This window comes from Lupinus angustifolius, chromosome LG04, assembly GCF_001865875.1.
Source record: "Lupinus angustifolius cultivar Tanjil chromosome LG04, LupAngTanjil_v1.0, whole genome shotgun sequence".
Taxonomy (NCBI): domain Eukaryota; kingdom Viridiplantae; phylum Streptophyta; class Magnoliopsida; order Fabales; family Fabaceae; genus Lupinus; species Lupinus angustifolius.
In genome coordinates, this window is record NC_032012.1 from 2,835,326 (window position 1) to 2,861,812 (window position 26,487).

The 26,487-nt window shown below is 36.0% G+C and overlaps 2 protein-coding genes across 6 annotated transcripts; both read right to left on the reverse strand.

Moving 5' to 3' along the window:
- Positions 167-6,969, reverse strand: LOC109345100 (ultraviolet-B receptor UVR8). 2 transcript variants are annotated; one of them, XM_019583889.1, is made up of 11 exons: positions 6,552-6,969; positions 5,457-5,530; positions 5,292-5,376; positions 4,920-5,051; positions 4,464-4,691; positions 4,048-4,287; positions 3,373-3,416; positions 2,429-2,611; positions 2,128-2,218; positions 964-1,007; positions 167-787 (listed from the first exon to the last, which is right to left on the reverse strand). In XM_019583889.1, exons 1-11 carry the CDS (start codon positions 6,739-6,741, stop codon positions 665-667), a joined length of 1,434 nt encoding a protein of 477 aa, XP_019439434.1. In that variant the 5' UTR covers positions 6,742-6,969; the 3' UTR covers positions 167-664. The 2 variants fall into 2 exon arrangements, with proteins under 2 accessions (XP_019439434.1, XP_019439435.1); XM_019583890.1 differs by having other exon boundaries at positions 4,464-4,655; positions 6,552-6,968.
- Positions 3,864-20,081, reverse strand: LOC109345101 (BTB/POZ and MATH domain-containing protein 3-like). 4 transcript variants are annotated; one of them, XR_002107386.1, is made up of 6 exons: positions 19,428-20,077; positions 18,301-18,646; positions 16,119-16,395; positions 14,091-14,376; positions 13,433-13,435; positions 3,864-3,876 (listed from the first exon to the last, which is right to left on the reverse strand). XR_002107386.1 is itself a non-coding variant. In XM_019583892.1 (5 exons), the coding sequence occupies exons 1-5, from the start codon at positions 19,850-19,852 to the stop codon at positions 14,371-14,373; spliced, it is 1,077 nt and encodes a 358-aa protein (XP_019439437.1). In that variant the 5' UTR covers positions 19,853-20,081; the 3' UTR covers positions 14,261-14,370. The 4 variants fall into 4 exon arrangements, 2 of the variants coding, with proteins under 2 accessions (XP_019439436.1, XP_019439437.1); XR_002107387.1 differs by lacking the exon at positions 13,433-13,435 and having other exon boundaries at positions 14,024-14,376; XM_019583892.1 differs by lacking the exons at positions 3,864-3,876; positions 13,433-13,435 and adding an exon at positions 16,051-16,055 and having other exon boundaries at positions 14,261-14,376; positions 16,101-16,395; positions 19,428-20,081.

A 26,487-nucleotide genomic window follows, 5' to 3' on the forward strand; every position in this document is an offset into this window, starting at 1 on the left:
ATATTATATTTAGATTAACAACCAAACTTTAATCAACCGAATACATGGATCAAATGATACTGATACTACTAACATTATATTTGCAAGTAATTGGAATAAAATTATGTAATATGACTAGAGACCATGGAATAATACCAAGGTTCCACTGTCAACTGATTCAGAAATAGAGAATTGAGAACACTAGAATTTGCATTTCATAAAAAAGTTCAATATGAACCAGTACATGTAACATTTGAGCCAACTTGCAAGAGTATATACATACTAATCTACAAAAACATTGCATACCCCACAATCACATGTGACCATCCAACTTCAAGGGCATCTAATTACACTGGTCAGTTTATAAAAATAAAAATAAAATACACCATGAAGAATGTTACATAGGTGGAAATGACCCTAGTATTTTCTTCCCAGACCATAAATCACAATTGGGTGCTGTTAAATGCAAGAGCCAGTCAAAGTGAAGCACACCATGAAAGAATACAAACACTATATATATATATATACATATATATATACATACATATATATATATGTGCATATATATATATGTGCATATGTATACCACTATTGTATATACATATACATATGACCTCATGATTTACCAATCAAAAGAACAGCTAACTAACAAAATTGAGTGAAGATCCTTGAGGAAGACATGACATCAGGTAGGTGATTCGGCCAGGAGAAGAGTGTGCCACCAGCCGCATGCAACATTTTTAGCGGTGCAACCTTCAATGGTGACTTCAGAAGGAATATTACGGTCTATCACGTCCCCGAGTCCCAGCTGCCATACCCAGAAATTATAACAATTTATATAGCATGATACCACAACAAGAGTGAGACTAATCCACAGAGTAACTATTCCCTTATCACTTAAAATACATGTGGACAGATATGATTTTCTATAAATATTATTGTTGAAAATATGAAGTGAGATACATGAAAACTAGTGCTATTTACCTGTCCATACTTGTTCCATCCCCAGCAGAAGACTTTCCCATCATCTTGCAGAGAAAAAAACAAAAGAACTAATGAGAATATACATGCAAAATTATGTGTTTTTACCTTCCAATAAAATCAAAATACAACATCAATGACAATGAGCACATAATAATGGAAAAATAGCCATGTGAGTATCCATAACTATGGCCAAAAAGAACATGTATGGCTATTATGATAGTATAAAACAATAATGTGGTATCTAGGAGTGGAACAGCATGTAAATTTGGGAGGTGCAGGCCCTCAAATGAGTTTTTCGCCTATGAATACTACGTACAATTTTCAAGGTGAGCCCCCTCTAAAAGAATTTCTTAGTCTGTAGCAATTATGTAATTAGAATCCCCAATTAAAGTTTCCTAGTTTCACCCTAGCTACTCTCTGATTCGAAGTCCTGCTTAGCCATCTTGTTCAGTGACACTAACGAAGAAACAGAGAGTTCTTTTACCAGGTAGGCCTACGGAGTCGTCAGATCCATGTAGCTGAACCCACCTAGTGGGATTAAGATTTGGTTGTTGTTGTTCTAGGCTTAGTGTATAAAAGATGCCACATTTAACAATTTATTGACAGCCCTCTCCAAAGATTGTTCAGTTTAACTAGCACCTTGTCATTGTGGAATTTATACGGTTTAAGAATATTTTCACCTCAACACTATTTCACAGTTACAGCAGCATCCTGCCAAAGGAAAAAAAAAACTATTTTTCCTGTCTCTCACCAAACTAACTCAAGCAAGCTTGTGGAAAACTACCTTTCTCAGAACTTAGCCAAAGCCATTAAAGAATAGTCCATGTCATTGAGATTCGACAAAGTTTTACGTTGGTTATTGACTACCTAATACAAGCCTAACCTTTTATTCGGCTTGGGACCGGCTATGTATAGCATAAAGCATAACATAGGCAGGGAAAGGAATTAAAGAATGAATTATGAATAAAGGAAAAGGAAAATGTTGCTCCCCGCTCAATTGATCAAAAGCAACTTCCAGATACAAAAAGGACAAGAGAAATCACAGGTATTCAAGTGTAGCACTGTTTATAGATACATTAAAGTGACTAAAATAGTAAAATCTGGGAGAGTAGCTCCACCGACAGTTATGAAAATTGCAAAATAGGTTGGTTAGTTATTATATACCTGTCACTGCAGCAGTATGACGAGCCCCACAAGATACACTTTTTACATTCACATTTTCCAAGCTCGGACAATCCAGTAACTTTGGTAGAGTCTGCTTCAAAATCAAGTTAAACACTTCAAAAGGTAGAGTCACCTTTTGCCTCATTAGAATTTAAGTGCATGATAACAATCAACTTGCATTATGGACAGGAATTATATAATATATCATAGTACACTGGAGACTAATAGAAATAAATCATTATGTTTTGTTTTAAATTTTAGTAATGACAAGTGGAGAATCTATGAGATGACTAAAACACACCTCAGCTTGATCAACACCGGTTCCTAGCTGCCCAAATTGGTTTCCACCAAATGCATAGACATCACCATCAGCAGATATACAGACAGTATGCCACAGTCCTGCAGCAACTCCCTCTATTCGGATACCCAATAAGGAAGATACGCAAGTCGGTCTCAGTTCATCGTCTGTACTTCCTTGCCCACACTTCATCAAAATAATAGCATTAATTAAGTATAACAAGTATAAGCATTCATCAACAAAGAGCGCGACTAGAAAGATAAATATTGTAAAGGAACAGAACAAATTATCCCTTGTTAGCGTGAACCTCATCGTCAACATCTACATCGCATTTGCCCACCATATTCTATTTTACCTACATGCTGATCCTAAAGAATGGTTAACAGTTGATAATATCCAAGCAGTACCGAAGATGAATATTTTACCACAGCAAAGAATAATTTAGATTCATTCTAATGCAAAGTAAATTTGATGGAAGTATTCCATAAAAACTCAAGCAATTTCAGGAAAATCAACTCACAATTTTGATAAGGCACGTGTCACTTATTCAGAGCACCAAGTACTAGCTAGCAAAATAAACAAGATGATGGAAGCATGCCAAATGAAGTAATAAAGTGCATTGGTTGATAGTTCATACATCTCATGTCAAGAAAACACATGTAACCCAACCGATAATTTTTTTCATCTTTTTTGAGGCCCCTAGGAAGTGAACTTCATGGTCAGCACAATGAAGGATTGACTGATTGAGCACCACTACATACTTTCTAATAGGACAAAACTTAGTTAAAATTATTTCTGTGCTTCTCATGTTGTTACCCATCAAAACATAATGTGTATTATTTTTTTACAAAAAAAAAAAATACAACTGCAGATAACTTTAATCGCCAAATAGATATGCAATATAAGTAGAGGAAAAGCTTTAAATCCCTAGTTCACCACAAAATTACCTGTCCATAAAGTCCCCAACCAAAAGCAAGCACAGCTCCAGCATCTATAGTTCAACATATAGATATTGTAGTTTGCAATATCAGCATCCATGAATTATGAAATTTAATGAAAAACTTCACAATAAATATCAGCATCCAAGAATTTAACATAAATATCAGCATCAAAAATCGGCATCTATTGTAGTTTGTCAAATTTTTAACATTGTAAGCATTCATCTCTATATCTGGCATCCAGAATGACAAACTAATTCGATGGAGCTTCTGTTAGGATATTGTTTCTCCCTCTTATCACCAAACCATACAATTCCAGATATGATTGTGCCATCTAATGTAAAACTACTTTTATCTTTCTTAACACCTTTAAGCACCAATAAGGGGAAGCTCAGTGCACGAGGCTCCCACGTAGTTGGGTTTGGGGAAGGTAGATGTGTGCAACCTTATGTCGTTAGAAGAGATTGTCTCCAGGATTTGAACCCATAACCTCCAGGTCAAAAGGCAAGCAAACTTACCATTGCGCCAAGGCTCACCAATTACCTTTAAGCACCAATACGGACATTAAATTGCATTATAAATGAAGCACGTGGATATTCTCAATTTTGGTTGCACAAATAAAATAATGCAAGCTGTCCTAAATGGTGTCTACTTGTGACACTGAATAGACTGACACATATATACCTGTGATTACTGTGCTGTGTCGACCTCCACAGGCAATTCCTTTTACATAACTTCCAGGAACTCTTAAATTCTGTCCATCTGAGCTCATGCTTCCTTGATCCAGTGATGCTGATCTATCCTTAACATAAGAAGAGGAATCAATACAAGGAAGAAGCTGAGGAGACGATACCATACGCACTCTGGAACCCAAACCAAGTTGTCCTTCACCTCCATAGCCCCAACCCCACACCTGTCCTATATCTGAAACTTACAGAAAATCAGAATTAGTCACATGTCTTGGACTGCATAACTGATCTTTCCATATGAAAATATGATGCTTCAACTTCAACTAAAAGATGGTCACGTTATAATGGAGGAAACTAATGTGCATAAAAATTTAGGCTTAGAATTACAGAAGTCCATAACGAAGCTGATACCTGACAAAGCTAGGGTGTGGCGTCCACCAGCAGCAACACTTGATATCCTTACCCCTGGGTTTAGTGTGACAAGACATGGTAATGCTGTCAGAACATCATCACCAGGTGATGAGGTTTCAGCTGCTTGCTTCGCTGAAGATATTCTCCTTCGCTTTGTATTTTCTTCTCCACTAGTGCTGGTGGTGACAGTTCCTGCAGTAGATTTTGATCCTTGAGAATGAGAGCTCACTGTTTCAAAATCACTCCAGATCAGTTAGACAGATAAAGGCTAAGTATCCTTCTAGCATGATGCGGCAAAACTCTTTTCAGCTTTCTTTAGGGTTATCAAACTATCCTATATCGTGGCAGTTCCCCAACTCCCCGACTCCCCTTTGTACACCTCGGCTATAAACCATTCCCTGATAGGCACAGGTAGCTGTAGAGTGTAGACAAATGTTGTAAAGAGGTCAAACATACCTTGCTCCACCAAGAATAAACTCTGCCTTCCTGGTACATCTTTTTCAACACTTACCCCCGCTGATGGTTCAACAAATACCTTTCCAGAGGGAACACATTCTTTCCATCCCCATGTGTACACTTCTCCACAATCTGCAAAGGAACAGCAAAAATATACATTGACATATACAACGACACCAGGTAGAAAAATTTGCATGATGGACAATCTCTTGCCAGTTTAATGATAATTTTTCAAATCCATTTTTGATTCATTACATGGGAAAGTTAACTACAAGAATTGCATAATTCCTCAGGAAGACAATATTACAGATTCAATGTTAATTAATATTGATTTTTCCTTTCTGGCAAGCGCAATAAGTAAACGTAGCTTACCTGTTACAGCAACACAATGTGCCCATCCAGCTGCCGCTTTTACAATAGATGCTTCATTTGGAAGTGGAAAAGGCTCTGGAGTTTCCTTTTACAAATAAACTAGAAAACGTTAGGCGACAGACAAAAATGCAAAGTATCATTTTACATCATCGTGTTATACATTACCCCATGCTTGCCAGATGTCACATAGCTTTGGCCTAGATCATCAGTTGAACCCCATGTTATGAGCTTCCCTGACTCTGATTAAGTAAAAAAGTATCATCAATGATGAATCTTTATGCAAATAAAAGAGTTTCGCTATATCCTCCTAACAGTAAAAAACAAGTATTACATGAAAAAGTAAAGGTATCATTGTCTTGAGTATGTAAAAAGCTTTTAAAACTACCTCTATAGAGTATAATTAGGAGTATTTATAAGAGGATACATCGAGATGATTCAGAATTATTTCAAATAAAATGGTGAAAGAAAAGTCTCAGAATGAAATGCACTGACAGAACTGCCTTCACAACAAAATACACTCATAAAAAAGGATGTCCCAGCCAACGAGACTCCCACATTTTGAGGTCAATAAACGTATGCAGCAGTATCCAAAAAGCAGAGATTGTTTCTGATATTTGAACTCATGACCTATGTCACAAGGTAGTGCAACAACCTCACTGCTGCGCCGAGGCTCACCCTCACAACAAAGTACACACATGATGAGGTCAAAAAATGAACAAGCTTGTACATTTGCAGATACAATCATTTTAAAGAACAAGAGAAAGAAAGAAAAAGTTAGACTCATGCGAAGATATATCCTTAGTCCTGGCATTAAACATATTAACATCAACATAAAGAAGTAAGTAAGACCAGTTTGAAACAAAATAATGAAATCCTCGCGAACCAGTAGCAACCATTTAATTTTGTCTCCTTAAATTTAAACAAATAGCAAGTAAAGTTCAAACTGGATAATTTAATCAAAATAAAGTAGAAACTGTCTGAAGAAAAAAATGGAATTAACTTGTAATAACAACACCACATTAGTATCTATATATTTTCTGCTCCAATGAAAATGAAAATATATAGCAAATGCAAATTTCCAAGTTCTCAATTCACGCTTCTTATCAATACTTAAAAGCAATTCCTTCAATTACTCCACCCCAAGAACAAAATATATAAACAAATAAATCCCAAAATTCAAAAACTCAAACAACAATTTGGAAATTAAAAAAAAACAGTGATAAAGAATAAGCAAATTAGAAAGGTGACAGCTTTAAGCACCAGAGATAGCCATAGCAAATCCACAACCACCACCGGAAACATCCACCCACGAGTAATTAGACGGCGGAACCCTAACAAGTACCGGAGTCAATAGCGGCGTCCTCTGCGGCAGAGCTCCGGGAAGGTAACCCCACATATACACCAACCTTTTCTTCTTCAATGGTTCATTCCCATCACCATTCATAGCCATAAAAAAAATGAAAATCAGAATCACAATGCAATAAAGTTTGAAGCTTTAGGCTCAGATTTTGGTTTTGGACTGAAGAAGAAAGTGACCTAATGAATGGTGAAATGGGGCGTATCATTTTCAGAGGGAGGAGTGTGCCACGTTGGATGCTCACGTGGTGATATGTCCACGTGGCGTATTGTTGGCCGTTAGATTATACGGTTATTTGTGGCCACGAGTTTTGCAGAACTTTCTGGAAGGTCATGTATTATGGCTTCTTATTATTAAATTATACTCTGTCGACAACCTTTGTAAACGTGCCACGTGTTGGTACTTGCCCTAAGGTCCAATCATTGTATTTTCTTACCCTTTTCTTTGTCTTCAAATATGAGTATTATTGGTTAGTTATAGAAAGTTTTGTTAAATTGTCAAATGTAATAAAATGTTAAAAGTTTGATTATTGAGAGTAATATTTATTAGAGGGATAATCATATATTCGAAAGAGATAATTACTTAGTTATAGAGTGAAGGATACTTACCAAAAAAAACTTAACTCCCACACTAGGAACAAAAATCCTTTCCCTCAATAGAGAGGCAAGTGTATGATTATTTTTTTTATTTTTAATGACAAAAGAATGATTTCTTATAATTAAAAGTATGAATGTGTCATAAAACTTGTATTTTCCTTTATTTTTTAAAATATTTATCTCTTCATTAATGAAAAAGATGATACCTCCCACACTAGGACAACCGTTCAAGAATAAATGATTTGATTTGATAGTTTGAGTAGATTTGGAACATTGAATGGAGTTATAAGGTTACAATTTGATGCGTGGGAATGATACGTATAATTAACTTCTATGTTTGGCTAATATTATTACCCGCTGATAAATAAGATGGTTGAATGAGAAAGACATACAAGTTTTTAGGTAATGTTAGTATCTAATTATTCCTTGTGAACCGAAGTTTATGATGTAATATATTACATTGTGAATCTTTGGCAATATTGTTATTTTTGGCAAACTTTAGATTTGAGAATGAAAGCACGGACCACGGAGTCATGATTTTTCTTTCTAAAGTTAGAGCATGTTTTTGCTAATGTTGCTACCTATTTTTGGGAGAGACAATGACTATGATGCATTCAAATTATTAATTTTATCGTATATGATTATTTGTGTTTGCCACTTTTGACAGTAATAATTGGTGTAAGCTGCATTTGCTCATCAATGTTGCACGTGACCAAAATTTAGAACATACGCTTTGAGGAAAGTTAATGGCAATTACATAAATGGTAATTAGCCAAGTACAAGTAACAAGTATGCTACCTAGATACTCCCTACATTTATTTTATAGCATATGTAACTAATTTTACACATTTAAACAAATTAGTTAAAAGCCTGCTTTGATTTAATAAAAAATATAAATAGTTACAATTAGTATTCAATGTATGGTATGGTATATAACATTGTTCAAATTAAAAGTATTATTCAGAATATATAAAATTAGTTTAAATTTACTTATATTTAAAACAACAACAACAAAAAATTTATAATGAGAAAGTATTATATAGACACCAGAACCAATGTTATTCTATTTTAGATTGATTAAAGAGTATAATATTTATACATGATCAATATAAAAATTTATACACAATTAGTAAATACACATCATCCATTTATATTTTTTGAAGTGACAATAATAATAAAACATGAATAATAAATGATATATTAACAGTATATAAAATTCATACACTTTGCATCTTACATAAATAAAAAATAAACAACACTAGCCACTCATCAAAGTTAAAACCAAACCCTCGTCCTATGTAAGGCAGAATGAGCTTATTGAATAAATTTATTTGAAGTTTTAATGTTATAATTTTTAATCTAATAATCTATCTTCCTTCCTTTTGAAAATTTCACTTATTTTTATATGACAAGTATCAGGATATTAGGGACATTATTACCCCAATTAAACATGTGTATGTTAAGAGAAATAAGGGATAACTAACTAGGACAACTACCCATAGGGTTAGTTAATTATAAATAGTATTGGGGAAGGGTAGTTTACTTACTTTTGGAGGGAATTCCAACTAATTGTGGAATTAGTGAGGGTGTTAGGATCAAGGGATCCTTTGTAAACAATTATTCTTCTTCTACCTATATTCAATAAAATTCTTCTTAGAACCCTAGCGAAATCTAATTGATTATGGTTTAGGGTATTTTTTTTCCTATCTTACTCCTTCTTTCTTTCTAATTCGATACCGGTGTTTATCACTGGTATCAGAGCACTGACTTGGTGCATGAAACGTTTTCTGTTGCAACATGTATGGTGGTAAGGAGATGGATGGCTAGAAGCAACGACAATTGGACCCAAGAAAAGGAAGATATGCGGATGCGTATAGAGTTGAATGAGGTGCAGACCAAGAAGATGGAAGATCTTCTTGCTGCGATCGCGTCCAAGCAAAATCGCAGCCCAATTTGGTGATGACGCAACAAGTGACGCCAACAGAGGGCACGACGTGGATTTCGGCCTTTGGCGAAAACAATGGCAAAAACTCGAGCTCCCTATTTTCGTTAGTGACGATGCTTATGGCTGGACCTACAAGCTAGAGAGGTATTTCGTGTTGAGGGGGGTTGCCGAGGTTAAAAGGATGCATGTGACGTTTGTTGGCCTTGGAAGGGAAGGCTTTAAGTTGGTTTCAATGGTGGGGAAGATGGAATCCTAAACCTTCTTGGGAGGGGTTCAAGGTGGCAGTGATCTGAAGGTTCCAACCTTCGATGATGTAGGGCTCTTAAAGAAATGGATTAAGACTTCACAAAAGGTGTATTCTTGAATTGCTTGAAAGAAGAAATTCAGGTGGAAGTAAGGCTTTTTTATTTAACCACTCTTGCGGAAGTAATACAAAAGGTGTTGATGATTGAGAAGAAGAACACCATTTTGCATAAGAAAGATGCTAGTTACAAAACCAGCAGGTTATCCCAGAAGGAATTCCTACAACAAAATAGTCACGATAGATTCTAAGTGGGTCTTGGATAAGAAGTAGGGGCAGTCCATTGGTGACAGTCTTGCTAGCAATTGTGGGTCGGTTAACCCCACCGCAAGTTCACAGGTGGGAAGTGGAAACTTCAAGCATCTTACCGAGGCTGAAATGAAGGACAAGAGAGAAAAGGGATGGTGTTTTAGGAGTGATGAGCTGTATAGTAGAGAGCATCGCTGCAAGAACAAATAGTTAAGGATGATCCTTCTAGAAGAAGATTAAGATGGCGAGAATAAAATAGAGGAGGAGACAGACTCGAAGCAATACAACTCCCTACAATTATCGCTCTATTCCATGGTTGGTTTGACATCTTCCAAATCGTGGAAGGTTTCGGGAGAATTGTTGGGAAAATCGGTGATCATTTTGCTAGATTGTGGGGCATCACATAATTTTGTTGCTACCGATTTAGTAGCACAAATGAAGTTAGTCGTGACTAATACTCCTAACTATGTAGTAGAAGTTGGAGATGGTCATAAGGTGCAATGTCAAGGCAAGTGCGAAGGGTTGAATCTGCTAATCCATAAGTTAGAGTTGAGACAAGATTTCTACTTGTTTGGGTTGAAAGGGATAGACATGGTGCTCGGTTGGATCGATTGGCTAGCCTCGGGGAGGTAAAGGTTGATTTTGGGAAACTGGAGTTGTCATTGAAGAGGGGTGTTGATTGGTACAAGATCTCAGGATCCCACACTGTCATGGACACAATTGGTCGTTGGTGCCTTCTTGCAAGTACTGAAGGAGGAGGGTGAAGGGTTGATGTTGCACTGTATAGAGGAATCAGAAACTCAATTGGATAATAATCCCATATATGAGGAGTTGGTATTAGTACGACAAACTTATGATGTTGTTTTTCAGGACCAGCAAGGGCTACCACCGAATAGGAGACATGATCATGCAATTCAATTGAAGGAGGGGGCGAAATTACAAATTTGTGACCTTATAAATGTCATCATTTCAAGAAATCAGAAATCGAAAGACTAATGGGAGAAATGCTACCAGCCGGAGTAATTAGGCCAAGTATCAATCCATAATCTAGCCCCATTATTTTAGTCAAGAAGAAGGGTGGGGAATAGAGGTTTTGCATTGACTACTGAGCCTTAAATAAAATTATCATTCCGAACAAATTCCATATTCCAGTTATAGAAGAATTGTTGGATAAGCTAGGTGGGGCAAATATTTTCTCGAAGCTGGATCTTAAGTCGGGTACCATCAAATACAAATGAAGGAAGAAAACATCTAGAAGACTGCCTTTAGGATGCATGAGGGGCATTATGAATTCTTAGTCTTGATGAATGAAGTCTTCAAATCGTTTTTGAGGAAGTTCGAGTTAGGCTTTTTTTTATGACATCTTAGTTTTCAGCTAAGATTTGACAAGCCATGTGTCTCATTTAGCACAAGTGTTGGAGGTACTTCACCAAAATTTTCTCAAAGCCAACAAGAAAAAGTGTAGTTTTGGTCGCGACAAATTGGAATATCTTGGGCATATTATTTTAGGGGAGGGAGTAGCAGCTGATCAGTCCAAAGTAGCATTCAAGCAGACTTGGCCTCGACTAGTTGATGTTAGGGGGATGAGGGGATTCCTAGGGTTAACTACTATTATCGAAGGTTCATTAAAGATTATGGGAAACTTGCAAAGCCTTTGACAAATTTATTGAAGAATGATAGTTTTACATTGTCTGAGCATATTACTAGAGCTTTCAATTCTTTGAAAGCAGCTATGGTCGAATTACCAAGCTTGTTGTTCCTGATTTTTTTAACTTTTTTTATTGAGACGGATGCTTCCAGTACAGGGTTGGGTGTGGTCCTAATGCAAGAAGGGATGTTGTTGGCATTTTGGAGCAAAGGGTTGTCGACGCGAGCACAATTGAAGTTAGTGTATGAACGTGAACTTATGGCCTTAGTATAGGCTGTACATTGGTGGAGACATTACGTACTAGGCAGGCATTTTATTATCAAGATGGACCATAGAAGTCTAATGTTTCTGACGGAACAAAGGTTGTTTAGTGATGAGCAGTTCAAGCGGGCAGCCAAGTTGACCGGGTTGGATTTAGAAATCCAATATAAGTTGGGCAATGAGAATTCAGATGCGGACGCTTTATCCAGGAAAGACATGTACTCAACTATTTTAGTCTTGACCACTGATGATGTGGAAAATTAAATGTCGGAAGTTCTAGAGGATCCTAGGTGGAAATAGGTGACACATGATTTGGTAATTTATCCCACTTCTCATCCTGATTTTCAATTAAAGAATGGGATGCTATTGTATAAAGGGGGTGGTCCTTTCTAGAGTATCAAACATAATTCCTACCATTCTAGCTGAATGTCATACCACACCAATGGGAGGACATTCAGGATTTTTTCGCACGAACAAGAGGGTGGCTAGTTTTTTGTATTAAGAAGGTATGAAAGGGGATGTTAAGAAGTTTGTGGAGGAATGCGATATATGTCAGAGAGCTAAGTATTCTACCTTGGCTCCAAGAGGATTGCTACAATCTTTGCCAATTCTCACCCAGGTTTGGAGTGATATCTCCATAGATTTTATCCGAGGATTGCCCAAGGTCTGAGGTAAGGATACTATTTTTGTGGTAGTTGACAGGTTGTCTAAATATTCACATTTCCTTGCTATAGGTCACCCTTTCACAGCACGAGATGTTGCAGCTATATTTGTTCAAGAGGTGGTTAAGCTTCATGGGTTTCCGTCGACAATAGTTTCTGACCGGGATCCTGTTTTCCTAAGCCAATTCTAGAAGGAGTTGTTTAGGTTGGCTGGAACGCAACTTCAACTCAGTACCTCCTATCATTTGCTAACTTGTGGACAGATAAAAGTTGTAAATAGGTGTCTTGAAACCTATTTGAGATGTTTTGTGAGTCCTAAACTGAAATAGTGTTTGGATTGGTTATCTTGGGCCGAATTTTGATACAACACAACTTACCAGAGTTCAACGGGTATGACCCATTTTAAGGCATTGCATGGTTGTAATCCACCTACCTTGATAAAAGGGTGTTCAGTTCCATCTAAGGTTGAAGAATTCAATCAACTTGTGTAGTAAAGGGATGAAGTTTTGGGAGAGTTAAGGCAAAATCTTCTCAAAGCCCAGGATCATATGAAAGCTCAAGTAGATAAACATATGCGGATGGTGGAGTTTTCAATGGGTGATTGGGTATACTTAAAGTTGCACTCTTACAAGCTCAAGTCCTTAGCCAACAGGTCGTGTGCAAAGTTGGCAACCCGATTCTATGGTCTTTACCAGGTTGCGAGTCCCAGGTGGGTATGGTAGCGTATATGTTAGATTTACCAGCTCAAGCTAAGGTGCATCTAGTGTTTCATGTCTCTTTGTTAAAAAAGCTCTCAAGCTGAATCAACAACCTCAATTGCTTCCGCCTATGTTGAATGAGGTGTACGAGTTGGAGGTGGAACCCGAAGACATTATCCATTAGAGGGAGGATAAGCGAGGGCAAATGGAGGTCTTGGTCAAATGGGCTCAATTACCTACTTGTGATAATACTTGAGAGTCGACTGTGGTGGTGCAAGATAAGTTCCCTTTATTTCCCCTTGAGGATAAGGTGACTCTTTTAGGGAGGGAGAGGTATTGATAAGTATTGGGATATTAGGGACATTATTAGCCCCCATTAGACACCCAATTAAACATGTGTATGTTAGGAGAAATAAGGGATAACTAACTAGGACAATTGTCCATAGGGATAGTTAGTTATAAATAGTATTGAGGAAGGGTAGTTTACTTACTTTTGGAGGGAATACCAACTGATAGTGGAATCAGTGAGTGTGTTAGAATCGAGGGATCCTTTGTAAACAATTCTTCTTCTACTACTACCTATATTCAATAAAATTGTTCTTTGAACCCTAGCAGAATCCAATTGATTCTGGTTTAGGGGCTTTTCTTTTCTATCTTACTCCTTTCTTTCTAATTTGATACTGGTGTTTATCAATATACTCTACAGAAATAAAAATAAGACAAGGCATCAAAACAAGGCAAAGTGGACCTGAAAATTTCAGATAAGCCAGGATCCACCTACACCAAAGATATGCATCAAACATAACCCATGGTTCATCTCCAATGGGAAAAATAAGTTCTACCATTCATCTATATAACTTGTAAAATAAAACTGTATTCTTCAAATACATGATCTTAAAAACAAATATATCAGCTATTTACCTTTTTATTAAAGACATCAAACCTTTATATACCCTACATTAGAACTGTTCTAATGTCAAACCTACCATTGAAAATGCTTCCAAAGCAACTTAACATATAGCAGCACTAGTATAAGGTGAAATGAAAATGGTGAATTACTCATACTAACAGGCACAGCCAACAGGAAGTTCTTCCATAACAAGGGTGTATCTATATCATTTTAAGGATTGAAGGTCCATACTGGAATCTAATTTCATGTCCGCCTCCTAACACGCCTGACATTTGGATTAGCCGATTCAGCAACTGCACCGTCTGCTAAATCTTGCCCGTATATGCTACTGACACTTCTCTTCCTGCTCAACGGCTGGCTTATGTCATCATCCACTAATGTGAACGTCTCCAGCAATTCCAACAACATTGTCGGGCAGCTCTCTTTCAAATGCATAAAAGCTTCAGACTGCATTACAGCTGAATAAGGCATGACAATTCATCAGTTACTTTTCATCAAAAGTTGAAATTTTAAGGGTTCCAAGAGGCACCCAGTAAGGAGTAAGCAGCATGCAAGTTTTAAATTACAAAGTCCCATAACAAATCAATACACAAACCACAACCAACTACTCAAAACCAATCAAATAAACAATCTACAAACCAACTATTCAAAACCAATCAAAACCCAAACTACAAAATCTAATCTTGACAGTTCATACCTTTTGGTCAGTAAGAGGCAACCTTACCATCGTGCTGACGCCGAGGCTCACTCTCTTATCTTCTAATTTGTAAATAATGAACAGTAAATAGTATTATAATAATAGTCTAAAACAAATGTTTTCAGGAGTAAGGAATGAAATTTTAAAGGATTTCGAGTTATAATTAATTTGGAATGTAGAGTAGATGATAACAAATAATGACAGATAGAAGCTGTGCATTATACTGCCAAAACAGCCCCGCATTACTGTAAGGAACACAATGTAAACTGCAAAGATTGTAATCATTGTGTCCGAATAACAGAAACCATCTCCATCTGAATCACAATGATGACTGTACTTAGAACACATATATACATTAATAATGGTGGACATGCTCCCTATGCTTCAGAAATTCTTCTATAACTCACTATCATCCTATTTCCATTTGTTAGTAGTGTCCCCAGACACTCCATGGCAACAGTTCTAAAGTCTGGACCCATTGTAAGAGTGTGTGAGAAGTTTAAAATAAAACAACCGAGAAAAATATTCCTATAGGTTTTCACTTTTAACAATATACTACAAATAACATGCACCTCAAAACCCTTTCCTATTTCTATGGACCAACAGAATTTTCCTAGAACAAAAGCCCCAAAAAGATGGAGTTATTAGGAATGGCAACGGGGCGGGTCAGGGGCGGGTTTGCACATACCCAAACCCGAAATTCAAAACCCAAACTCAACGGGGTTGAAAATAAAAATACCATTCCCGAACCCGTCGAGTTTCAGGTAACCCGAACCCAGAAAAAACCCGAAAATGATAAAGTATTAAGGAAAATATGATATTATTTTCATGTAATAATTTTACTCTAAAAATTTCTATTTTCTCTTGTATTATTTCATTTCTTTTATGTTTGAAGATCCAATAGTATGTAAAGTAAAATTAGAAATTAAAAGCAATTGGCAAATGATAGAAATTTCAATTTTAAATTGAATTACCTTACTTCGGGGCGGGTTAGGGTCTTTACTATACCAAACCCGAACCCAAAATTTAAACCCGGGTAAAACCAGAACCCATCACATCGGGTTTTCCCCGTTAAATTCGGGTTCGGTTCGGGCAGGTACCCACGGGTTCAGTTTTTATTGCCATCCCTAGGAGTTATAGTCAAGTTACTTCTCATTTCAATGTATCTTCCTTACAGGAAGTATCTAGGTATAGTTCCCTTAACCGTTGAAGTTATCTTCTAAAAAGAAAAGGAAAAAATATGAACAATTCCTTCCATTGACTACCTTAAAAAAAGATCACAAACAAAAGATAAAAGTGGTATACCAAATCAAGTTCTAACATAGTCCTGACATTAATAACTGGTATTTGACCATAGAACATATAAAAACAGATATGACACAACACTAGCAACTTAAAGAAACTAAGAAACATGAAAACGTAATTAATTTGGTACACATGGCGAAACATCGAGAGTGCAATACATAATTAATTTTTACATTTATACTCTAAAATAATACGCACCTCCCAAGTTTGTTGGATTTGCAATAAATTTTAAGCACATTGCCTTAAGCTGTGGACAGTGGTGTTGCTCAGCCAGGGCAAGTGTTGTGGCCACGGTGTCAACATTGATTTCATCACACAATTTTGATTCACATAATATTTTTAGCCGATCAAGGTTATAAAGATCAGCGGCAGCCAAGAGATGTTGCACCATGACAGTATATGGGCAAATCTGTGCCGAGCCCATAACCTCATATATGTCAGGAAGCTTGTCTGAGTAAATGAAAAGAAGCATTGCCTGAAAAACCAGATAAAAGGATTTTTCAGACAATCAATTAGATTAACATGAAACTATGAAAGGATAACTACTATTCAGCCAGAAATATTCAAGCAGACAACACGGTAAAAGTTGGTCTGTATGAACAATATCTTAAAACAACAGCTACAACTTCGCCAAGTATAAGGTGAAAGGAGATCATAACTGACATAAACAGCAATCAGCAAGGATGTCAAGATTGAGGCACGTAAAAAGTTGGATGAAACATGAAAAATAACATAACTAGCCTTCAATTGTTATATTTGACCATATATATATGCATACAAAGTAACATAACTGAGAATAAATAATATCAACATCACATTTAGTTAAACTTCAAGTCAAGACACATTGGAGAGAATTACATAAGCAGATCACCAAATATAGAACCAAAACACTAAAAAAGGGAGAGCAAAAGCACTGAAAAAAATGTACAAACAAGGTTGAACTACCACTCAACATTCTTTGAACCACCCCGTTGTCAGCCACAAGCAATCACCCTCAACTCAAAGCCACAAGTAACTCAGTAGCAACGAGAGAAGCAACCCACACATCGAATCAGGCAATCAGCAACCAAACAGCAATGAGTAAAATGGGGCGCACTAGGATTAAAATGTGTGCCGAATTTGAATGGGATGTTCAGATGAGAGGCACATCAGAGAAATGAGTGAATGAACATGTTTGGAGCTCAAGTGGGCTCAGGAGTCAGATCATTCTCTGGAAAAATAAATGGGTTGCCCATAAACAAAAATGGTGGCTCAAACAGATCATGAAACTCATCATATTCAACAATTTCATAATCTTGTCCAGTAATCAGACAGTGATCAACCGAGTTGGTGTGCATAAATGGGATTGCAGCTTCAACACAAGCATAACATTGTGCAGTCCTATGAAGAAGATTGCAAGCTTAATAACCTTGGAGATATCCAACAAAAGACTCAAGCTAACTTGCCATTTTCTTAATATGCAACATAGACATTACAAAAAGTTGCAACTAAAGTTTTTTTCTTTTTACTATGATAAAAGCAACTTAAAATCTTATTATTCCACCACAAAGAACAAATTGGTAAGATATACCCAGTTCCAACTGACTGGTTCACAAACAAAAGCAAACAAATGTGAGACAGACCTGAAACTAATATTTTTAGAAGTATTAAAGGTTCACTGTCCATATATTGTGATAGGAACAAGAATGTTGTTTCTTATGTTGTAACTTGTAAGAATGTGTTCAAACAGTTCATTGTTAATGGTTGTTAAACTCTAAAGAGTTTACGAACTTAAGACACCAAAATAAATTAAATCATATGTAAAGTCACTTGGTTAAACTCTTAGAAGTTCAAGTGAACTGGCATTTGGCATAATGAATAAACTCTCAAATCTTCTAGGTAATATACAAGCCTAGATTTATACATGCTTTTGGCCTCAAAATGTACACTTAGTGGAATTTAATGGGGTACTTGGTTGGAATTGCCTAAAGTGCAATATATCATGGTTTATGTCTTTATGAAGCTAGTTTTGTTTTCATTATTAGTATATGGTTTTGTTATGTTAAATTACAAAAAGGCTTTGTTTTTGTTGTTGTGTTAAATTATGAAATAAAGTATGTGCATGGCAAAGTATTAATATATCAATGGGATCAAGTATTAATTTTATATTTCTATATTATCAATGGCATTGTTATTCAGTTGGAATCTTGAATATCAATTATGAATATAGTCGTATTAGAATACATATTTTAAAAGTGATATTTTTTAATATTGAATATGTAAACTCTAAACTCTTACAAATTGCATATAAGACTCCATTTTACCAGGGCTACACAAGTTCGCCTTAATTCTCACATTTTATAATCTTGATAACAAATGGGTAATTAATGTTGAATACTACCTTGAAGATAAAGGGCTCAATATCCTCTACCACCACTTCTTCTATGCTAGGATCCCCAACAAGTCCAAAAAACTGAGCTCTAAACACAGGAGATCGGGCAGCAAGTATCAACTTGTGAGCTTTGAAGCTTTCACTCTTGACCTTGAAAACTATGTCACAGCCAACTTCAGATTCGAACAAGTCCTTAAAATCTCGGCCCATGTTCGACTGTGGCACAACAATACCCTGTTTAGACCCCTCAAACCGAGTTTTGACAACACCAACGGTGCAATCCATGATAAGGCAGTCATTCTTCAAATAGTCTGAGGTCTCCAAAAGTGACCTTCTGAAAAAACGCTTGTAACCCCTGAAACAAACACGATAAAGGTTAATAGAAGGAATCACTTAGACCAGAGACAAAAACCTTCGGCCAACTAGCCCCAAAAAAATCAACAAGGCAAATACGGATAAGTAAACTTATTATACCAATATTAAGATAGATAGAGGAGATTAGAAATGTTTCTGCTATATCTAAATGCTTACTCCTCACCTACAACTGTTTTTTTCCGGATAAAATCACAAATAACAAAAAAGAAACAACTAAACTAGGATGTAGAACTGTGCAACAAAATCAGATCACCTACACCTGTTACCAATGAGCTAATTATTAGTTAACAACATGCATAGCTTGGTTACCAGACTAACACCAAATTTTCAAGTAAACCCTCCTGTCCTATTAGTCCCCGACTTCAGGAAATTATCATACAAGTCCTTGAATTTGTAAGCATCGGTAATATTAGCCCCGTCAACTGTTACAGTATGACCAATCTACAGTTTTAGGGAATATAGACTAAAATGTTAATTTTCGATCGTCAATAAATGATAATACAACCAATGCTTACAATTTCAAGGACTGAACTGATGATTTGCTCTCTCTTTTTCCAAAGGAATTTAAAATTTGCCCATCAATAAACACCTTGTCAGCCAATAATTAACCCATCCATAGGGAAATCCTACAAACACATTATTCTCACTCAAACCCTTAAACCCCAAATAAGCAATAAAAAATTATTATCAGCCCAAACAGTGTTCACAATTTGAGTAATAAATACAAAAGCAAAACCAAAGAAACATAACATTATAAGTACCACATGCTAGCCCTATACTTCAAAGTATAAGGTCCACTTTCAAGTGGCCGATCAAAGTGGCTATGCACTTTATTATTCCCTTTAGGAGTCTGATCAACAAGTATCAACTTAAACAGCGCCCTAACATCGGTTCCTTCGCTCGCGAGAGCGATGAACACGGAAACATACATTGAATTATCCTCAGGGTTCTTCCCATCAGGGTAAAAGTAAATTGCCCAATCGTAACCACCAACACTGAATGTGTCACTCATGATGTACTTTCCGGGACCCATTCCTTTGGCCAAAGAGTAACCATTTATGGTGAATTCGTGAGAGCCATTGATGGTTTCACTGATGGAGCGTGAGGAGGAGGAGCCACCGGGTTGCGATGAATCGGAGAATGGCTTGAAATCGCTCATCCTTTCTTCCAATTGGGTGGGTTTCATGCGCGAGAGGATGAAACCCTAGGGAGGAAGAAAGGGTTTTGTGGGTGAGAAGAGGAAACCCTAAATGTTCGAGAATTGGGAATGAGAAAGGAACCCTAGATGTTCAAGAAAGGGTTCCGTTGAGGTCAAAGGAGAATGTTAACAGAGGAAGAGAAATTGATTGACGAGGGAGAGGGAGAGGGAGAATGAGAGAGAGATTATTACAGCTTTTACAACTTTGAAAAGAGGGGGGTTAACTAGAGAAGTTTTTGGTTTAAGATGAGTGGGTTTCTTTAGGTACTCTTATGAGTACCGACCGTATTAGACTGTAAAACTGGTTTAACCACTTATCATATTTTTTTTTTAAATGATTAAGGTCTACAGTCTTAATCAAATAAGAATTTGATTGTTTTGAATCAGTAAAATTCTCGTTCAAACGATTTACTTAAAATTTAAAAAAATATAACATTATATAACCTTTTATTTTAGTGTGGTCCAAAATAATATTGAGAGATATTATTTCAATATAATTATTATTAATTATATAAAATTTTACATTTATATATAAATATATATATATTGATAAATTATTAATTATATATTAAATTACCTGATTTGACCAGACGATTTAGTCGTTTGAACTGGTTAAACTTGATACGGGACCTTTTCCAGTTTGACATCCGACCGGGTTTCATAACATTGTTACCAACCATATTCCTCATTTTTCAGTAAGGAACTAATCTATTTCGGGATGTGTGGTTATCCCTTTTAACAATTATTACTCTTAACCTTTTGACCACTTTGGAGATCTAATAAGACTTTATACCCTATATTAACATTTTGTTAGTAGACGAGTGGGGTTTGGTAAATAGTTGTGAATAGAAAATTGGGTAAAGGTGAATAAAACATCTAAATTTTATCTCTTTTGTAATTAATAATTATAAATTATTTTATCTTCTAAGACTAATAACTAAAGTTTAAAGGATAATTATGTTTATAATATTTATTTTTAAATATATAAAGTTTTGCCTTTTGAGTTACAAAAAAACAATATTTGGTAACGTTAAAAAGTTGATATCTATTGGGTTAGAGAATGATGATATATAATGTATCTGATAGTATAAGAAAATAAGTCTCTTTCAATTAATAAAATTATAACATGTGTCATATTTAATTTTTTTTACAAAAAATATTTCTAAAACAACACAAAATAATATATTTGTCATACTTTTACTGATTGGAGGACTAAGTCATCTTATGATATAATGAGATAATTTATTCTCTTATAGAATTACATTTGGTCTATTGGACTTTAGATATATATTTTTTGTTTCCAACATTTATCTTCGCATTGGAGGCAATCATGTCTGAGCTGACAACATTCATATGTATGTGGAACTAACTCTCTCATTGAGTATTTTTTTCATTCACAAGACTCGAACTCAAGACCTTACTTAGGAGAAATCAAACATATATCACTTGATCATGGTTATTTGGACTTTAGTTATATGTGCATGAATTAAGTTGACACCAGCTCAATTTGACATTAAGAATTATCAGATCTAGCGAAAATTGTTGATTTACATATTCATGGTGATTCCTTAAAAAACGAAACATAGTTAAAATCGTGGAAAATTGAAAGAAAAAATAAATATTTTATTAATATTTCATCTATAGTTCATTTTTATGGGAAATTAAGATGTAACATTTTTAACAATAAATATATCACTTCTTACGTTTCCACACAATTAGTGAAATGATTAAGGGGTCACCAATTCAATATAGAGGGTTATTCTTTAACGAAGGAATGGTGTCTTAAAGTACATAATGAGTAGCACCTTCAACACTAGGAATTACAATTGAGAAATTTACCTTTACTTTGATGAGAAATTTACCTTTACCTTTACGATGTGTTAATATTTGTTGTGCCTACTACAATTGAAGCAAATGTTAGGAAATTGTTCAAGTTCACCCTCATCTATCACACTCGTAACGAGAATATTAAAGTGTATAGCCACTTCAACCCATACCTGAGTGAATTTAATGAACTTATAAAAACTTATTTCACTGCACTTCTCTTTTTATCACTTTTTTATTTTTTCTTAGATAAAAATAGGTTCAATTAGATCTTAAGATGACAAAAAGGTGAAGTGTTTAATTTTTAGGAATAACACTAATTGGAAGGGACAGTCACGAACCCCAAAATGATTAATTTCTTATCCAAAAAAATAATGAGATACCATTGATAGTACAAAAAAATAAGTCCAATAAAATTAGGTATTCACAAATATAGTAGCATATTTAATTAGAGTTTCACCTGCTTCGCTTTTGTTGTGGCCTCATGACAAGTTTCTGTAAGGAAAAGATGAGGCGAGGTTGAGAAGTTGATTATGAGATTTGTTGAATGATGACAAAAAAAGAAGAATGAGTGAAAGAAAAAAATGAATAACCTCATGAAGAATTTGATTGATTTGTAAAGAATGAATGAAAAGTTTGAGTTACACTTACAAGAGGAAAAAACTATTTATAGAAGCTGTTAATAACCACCTAGCAACTAACTAACTAAAAGAAGAAAATGCACAAAAAACACTTGTAAGATAGAGAAGGCATAAAAGAAGATGTTAGGTGCATTGGTGTATCTTGGCCAAGTGATTTGTATGTCTAACTGATAGCATAGGGTGATGTTATGCCCAAGTAAATACAGTACTCAGTTATTGATCTCCTTGTGTCACGGCAAGATGCCCAATCACTATCACTATATGCCTTGAGATGAATGTGTGAAGTAGAAGGGAAGAACAAACCCAAGGCTAGATTTCCTTTGAGATATCGAAGAACCTTGAGTGTTGCATTGTGATGAGCAGTTGTTGGTGTGGCTATGAACTGAGCAAGTTGATTAATCACAAAGGTGATGTTTGGTCTTGTATTGGTGAGATAGATGAGTCTCCCAATGAGCCTCCTATAAGCAGGAGCATCAACGTATAGCGGACTAGGATCTTGGTGTAAGTGAGTGCCAAAGGTTATAGGAGTTTTTGAAGGCTTACAACCTAGCAACCCAACATCTGAAATCAGCTCCAATGCATATTTTCTTTGGTTGATTGAGATCCATGATTGTTGTCTAGCAATCTCAACACCTAAGAAGAATTTAAGGTCACCAAGGTCCTTTATTTTGAAAGCATAATGCAGTAGATGCTTAACTGAATTGAGTTCCTGAAGGTGATTGCCAGCAAGAATAATGTCATCCACATAAACAAGGATGATGGCTATGAGTCATGAAGGCATGTGCTTAGTGAAGAGTGAGGAATCATTTTCAGATTTTACATAACCATGTTGAGTGAGAAAGTTAGATAGCTTTGTAAATCATTCTCTGTCTGCTTGCTTTAGACCATAAAGTATTTCTGTAATTTATAGACTTGTGATGGAGATTGAGAGGGAAGAATAGGAGGAGTGAGCATGTAAACCTCTTCCTTCAAATTGCCATGAAGGAAAGTATTGTTTACATCCAGCTGTTTCAAATGCCAATTGTGAATTGATGCCAATGCCAGGACCAACCTCACTGTATTGACCTTGACAACAAGAGAAAATGTGTCCATATAATCTACACCTTCAATTTGTGCGAAGCCCTTGGCCACCAGTCTTGCCTTGTAACTTTCTATATTGCAATCAGGTTTATGTTTGATCTTGAATACCCATTTGTAGCCTATAGGTCTTTTATCATTAGGAAAATCAGTGAGTATCCATGTTTGATTCTAGTTGAGTGCATCAAGTTCTCTGTCAATAACAACCTTCTAATGAGGATGTTTTACTGCTTGAGAATAGGTTGTTGGTTCTATGTGAGAATTGACTGAAATAATTAGTGTTCTATATGAGGGTGATAAAGAGTGATAGGAGAGGTAAGAGGATATAGGGTAAGGATGGACGAATGTTGTGGATGTATGGTTAGTCAAGGAACAATGATAATCTTGTAGGTAGGTAGCTAGGTGTTTTGGTGATTCTTGTGCTTTTTCGGAGTGGTTCTATTGGGCTTGACAGTTGAGGTGGATCATGGTTGGAGGGGGTGTTTGGTGTGAGTGTACTAGGGTGAAGGTTTAGTGAGTCGGTGTTGAGAGGTGAAGAAGGATAAGGTAGGATGTCATCATAAAAGAAAGGAGTGTGGTCAGTTGGAGGTGGAATAACAGTTTCATGGTTTGAAAGTGGTGATTTTGTATGGTATGGGAAAATGGTTTCATGGAAAATCACATCTCTACTCACATCAAGTGACCTGGAATTCAAGTGGAGCACCACATAACCTTTTGTTTTTTCTTTGTAACCCAGGAATGTTCACTTACTTGCCCTAGGATCAAGCTTAGATCTATCAGTTAGCAAGGTACTTGTGAATCAGAGTTACCCAAAAACTCTTAAGTGTTCAATGTTAGGTTTGGAGTTGTACAAGACCTCATGAGGTGATTTGTCTTGCAAGACTGGTGTGGGCAATAAGTTGATGATGTGCACAATATGTCTGATAGCATAACACTAATACAACTTAGGGACATTGAATCAAGAGTGTTCTTGTTATATTCAACAAGTGTTGGTGTTTTCTTTCCACCGCACTATTCTGTTGAGGTGTGTATTTGCATGATGTTTGGTACTTGATGCCTCTTTCAGAGGAAAATGAAGTCATGGCAAACTCAGCACCATTGTCACTTTTCACAGTTTTCACTTTGATTGAGAATTGAGTGGCCTGCAACATTTTTCTTGCCTCACCTTTGTTAGTAAGCAAAAAAAAATCATGTGTACCTTGACTTATCATCAACAATAGTTAGAAAAAAATGTATGTCCATGTACATAAATGGTTGAAATTGGCACCCAAATATCTACATGTATCATGTCAAAAACAGATAATGATTGTGTTTGGCTAATAGGGAAGCTTAGTCTTTTTTTTGTTTTGATAAGTGGCAGACATCACAAGTGTGGTTTTTATTGAAAGTTGTAAAAGGAAAGCTAGTCCTTATAGTATTCGTACAAGTGTTGGAGGCATGTGCCAACCTATAATGCCACAAATTAGAATTATAAAGAGTTATAGAATTTGAGAAGGTACAAGATTGTCTATATTCGTGGCTAATTGTCTTCACTACATAGAGGCCATGCATGATCCTAGTTGTATCAATCGTCTTTAAATAATCCATTTCCTGAATTTTGCAAGAGAATTCATCAAAAGACAATATGCAGGATGAGTGTAAGGTCAGCTTGGGTATAGAGAGAAGATTGTATGAAAATGTAGGTATGTAGAGCACATTGTGTATGGACAAATGATCAGTTAAGAGAATTATTCTTGAGATGTATGCAATTACCACAGAACCATTGGGAAGGTTGACCCTAACAGGTTTAATTTTATAGTGTGAGGAGAAAAGAGATCTAGGATCCATGATACATGTTGACATTCAGAGTTAGGAGTACCTTCTTTTGTTTCAACCTTTTGGGTGGTAGGGGTGGTACTTACGCTCATAACAACATTGTGAATTGTATGGATTGTGTTTGATTGTTGCAACATATGAACTAATCCTTCATATTGCTTTTGGCTCAGCCCAAAAACAGATTCATCTTTATCATTCTCAACCTGGTTCTTATTTCTTGTATCACAAGTCATTGATGTGTTCTTTTGTTCACCCCTTGTGAATTGGAAATTTGGTGGGAAACCATGTATTCTATAGCAAGTTTCAGCAGTGTGGCCAATTTGCTTACAATGAGTGTAGTATTTTCCTAAGCTTGCACCCCTGACCCATGTTGGTTTGTTCATTGATGGTTGGTTTCCTCTCCCATAGTCAGGTTGGTTAGATGATTCTCTGCGAAAACTGGCCTTCCCTGGATTAGGCACTCTTTTAGTTGTACTTCCTTTCCTCCAATTTGTGTATGTTGCCATTACTTTGGCATCATCATCTTGACATGTGAGTTGCCTTTCTTGTTGAGTAACCAGAGACAGAACCTTTCTCATTGTGGGTAGAGGATCAATGAGGAGTATTTGAGGCCTCACAGTTCCATAAGAGTCATTTAGCTCTTTTAAGAATCTAACAATCTTATCTTATGTCTTATGTGCCTTTGTATTCACTATAGCCTTGCAAGAAGTAGGATACTGACAATCACAAATTGGGAGAGGTCTGCAAGTGTCAAATTTATCCCATAGGATTTTCAATTCAATGAAGTAATCTGAAACATTTAATTCTCCTTGTTTGAAATTTGCAAGTGATTCTTGTAGCTCAGCTAGGCGAAACAGGTTTCCTAGTGAGAATCTTTCTTTTAACTCATCACATACTTCATAGGCTTTGTCAATCTACAAAATACTTTGTGCAACTGAGGGAGACACCGATCTTGTTATCCAATAAGACGCCATATTATTTGCTCTCTGCCATTACTTGAATGAGGGGTCTGTTTTTGGTGGCATCAATATGCTTCCATCAACAAAATCCAGTTTTTGCTTGGAGATTAGACTCATCTCCATTGATCTTGCCCACTGATGATAATTCTCTCATATGAATAGGGGTGATACAATGGCTATAAATGGGTTTTCTGAAGGATGTATATAAAAGGGGAAGTCTGTTCTTGTGCGGAATTCATAGGTGAGGTGTTTGTAAGAGAAGACATGTTATATGTTGAATGTAGCAATGCTTAAAAAAAGCTACTGA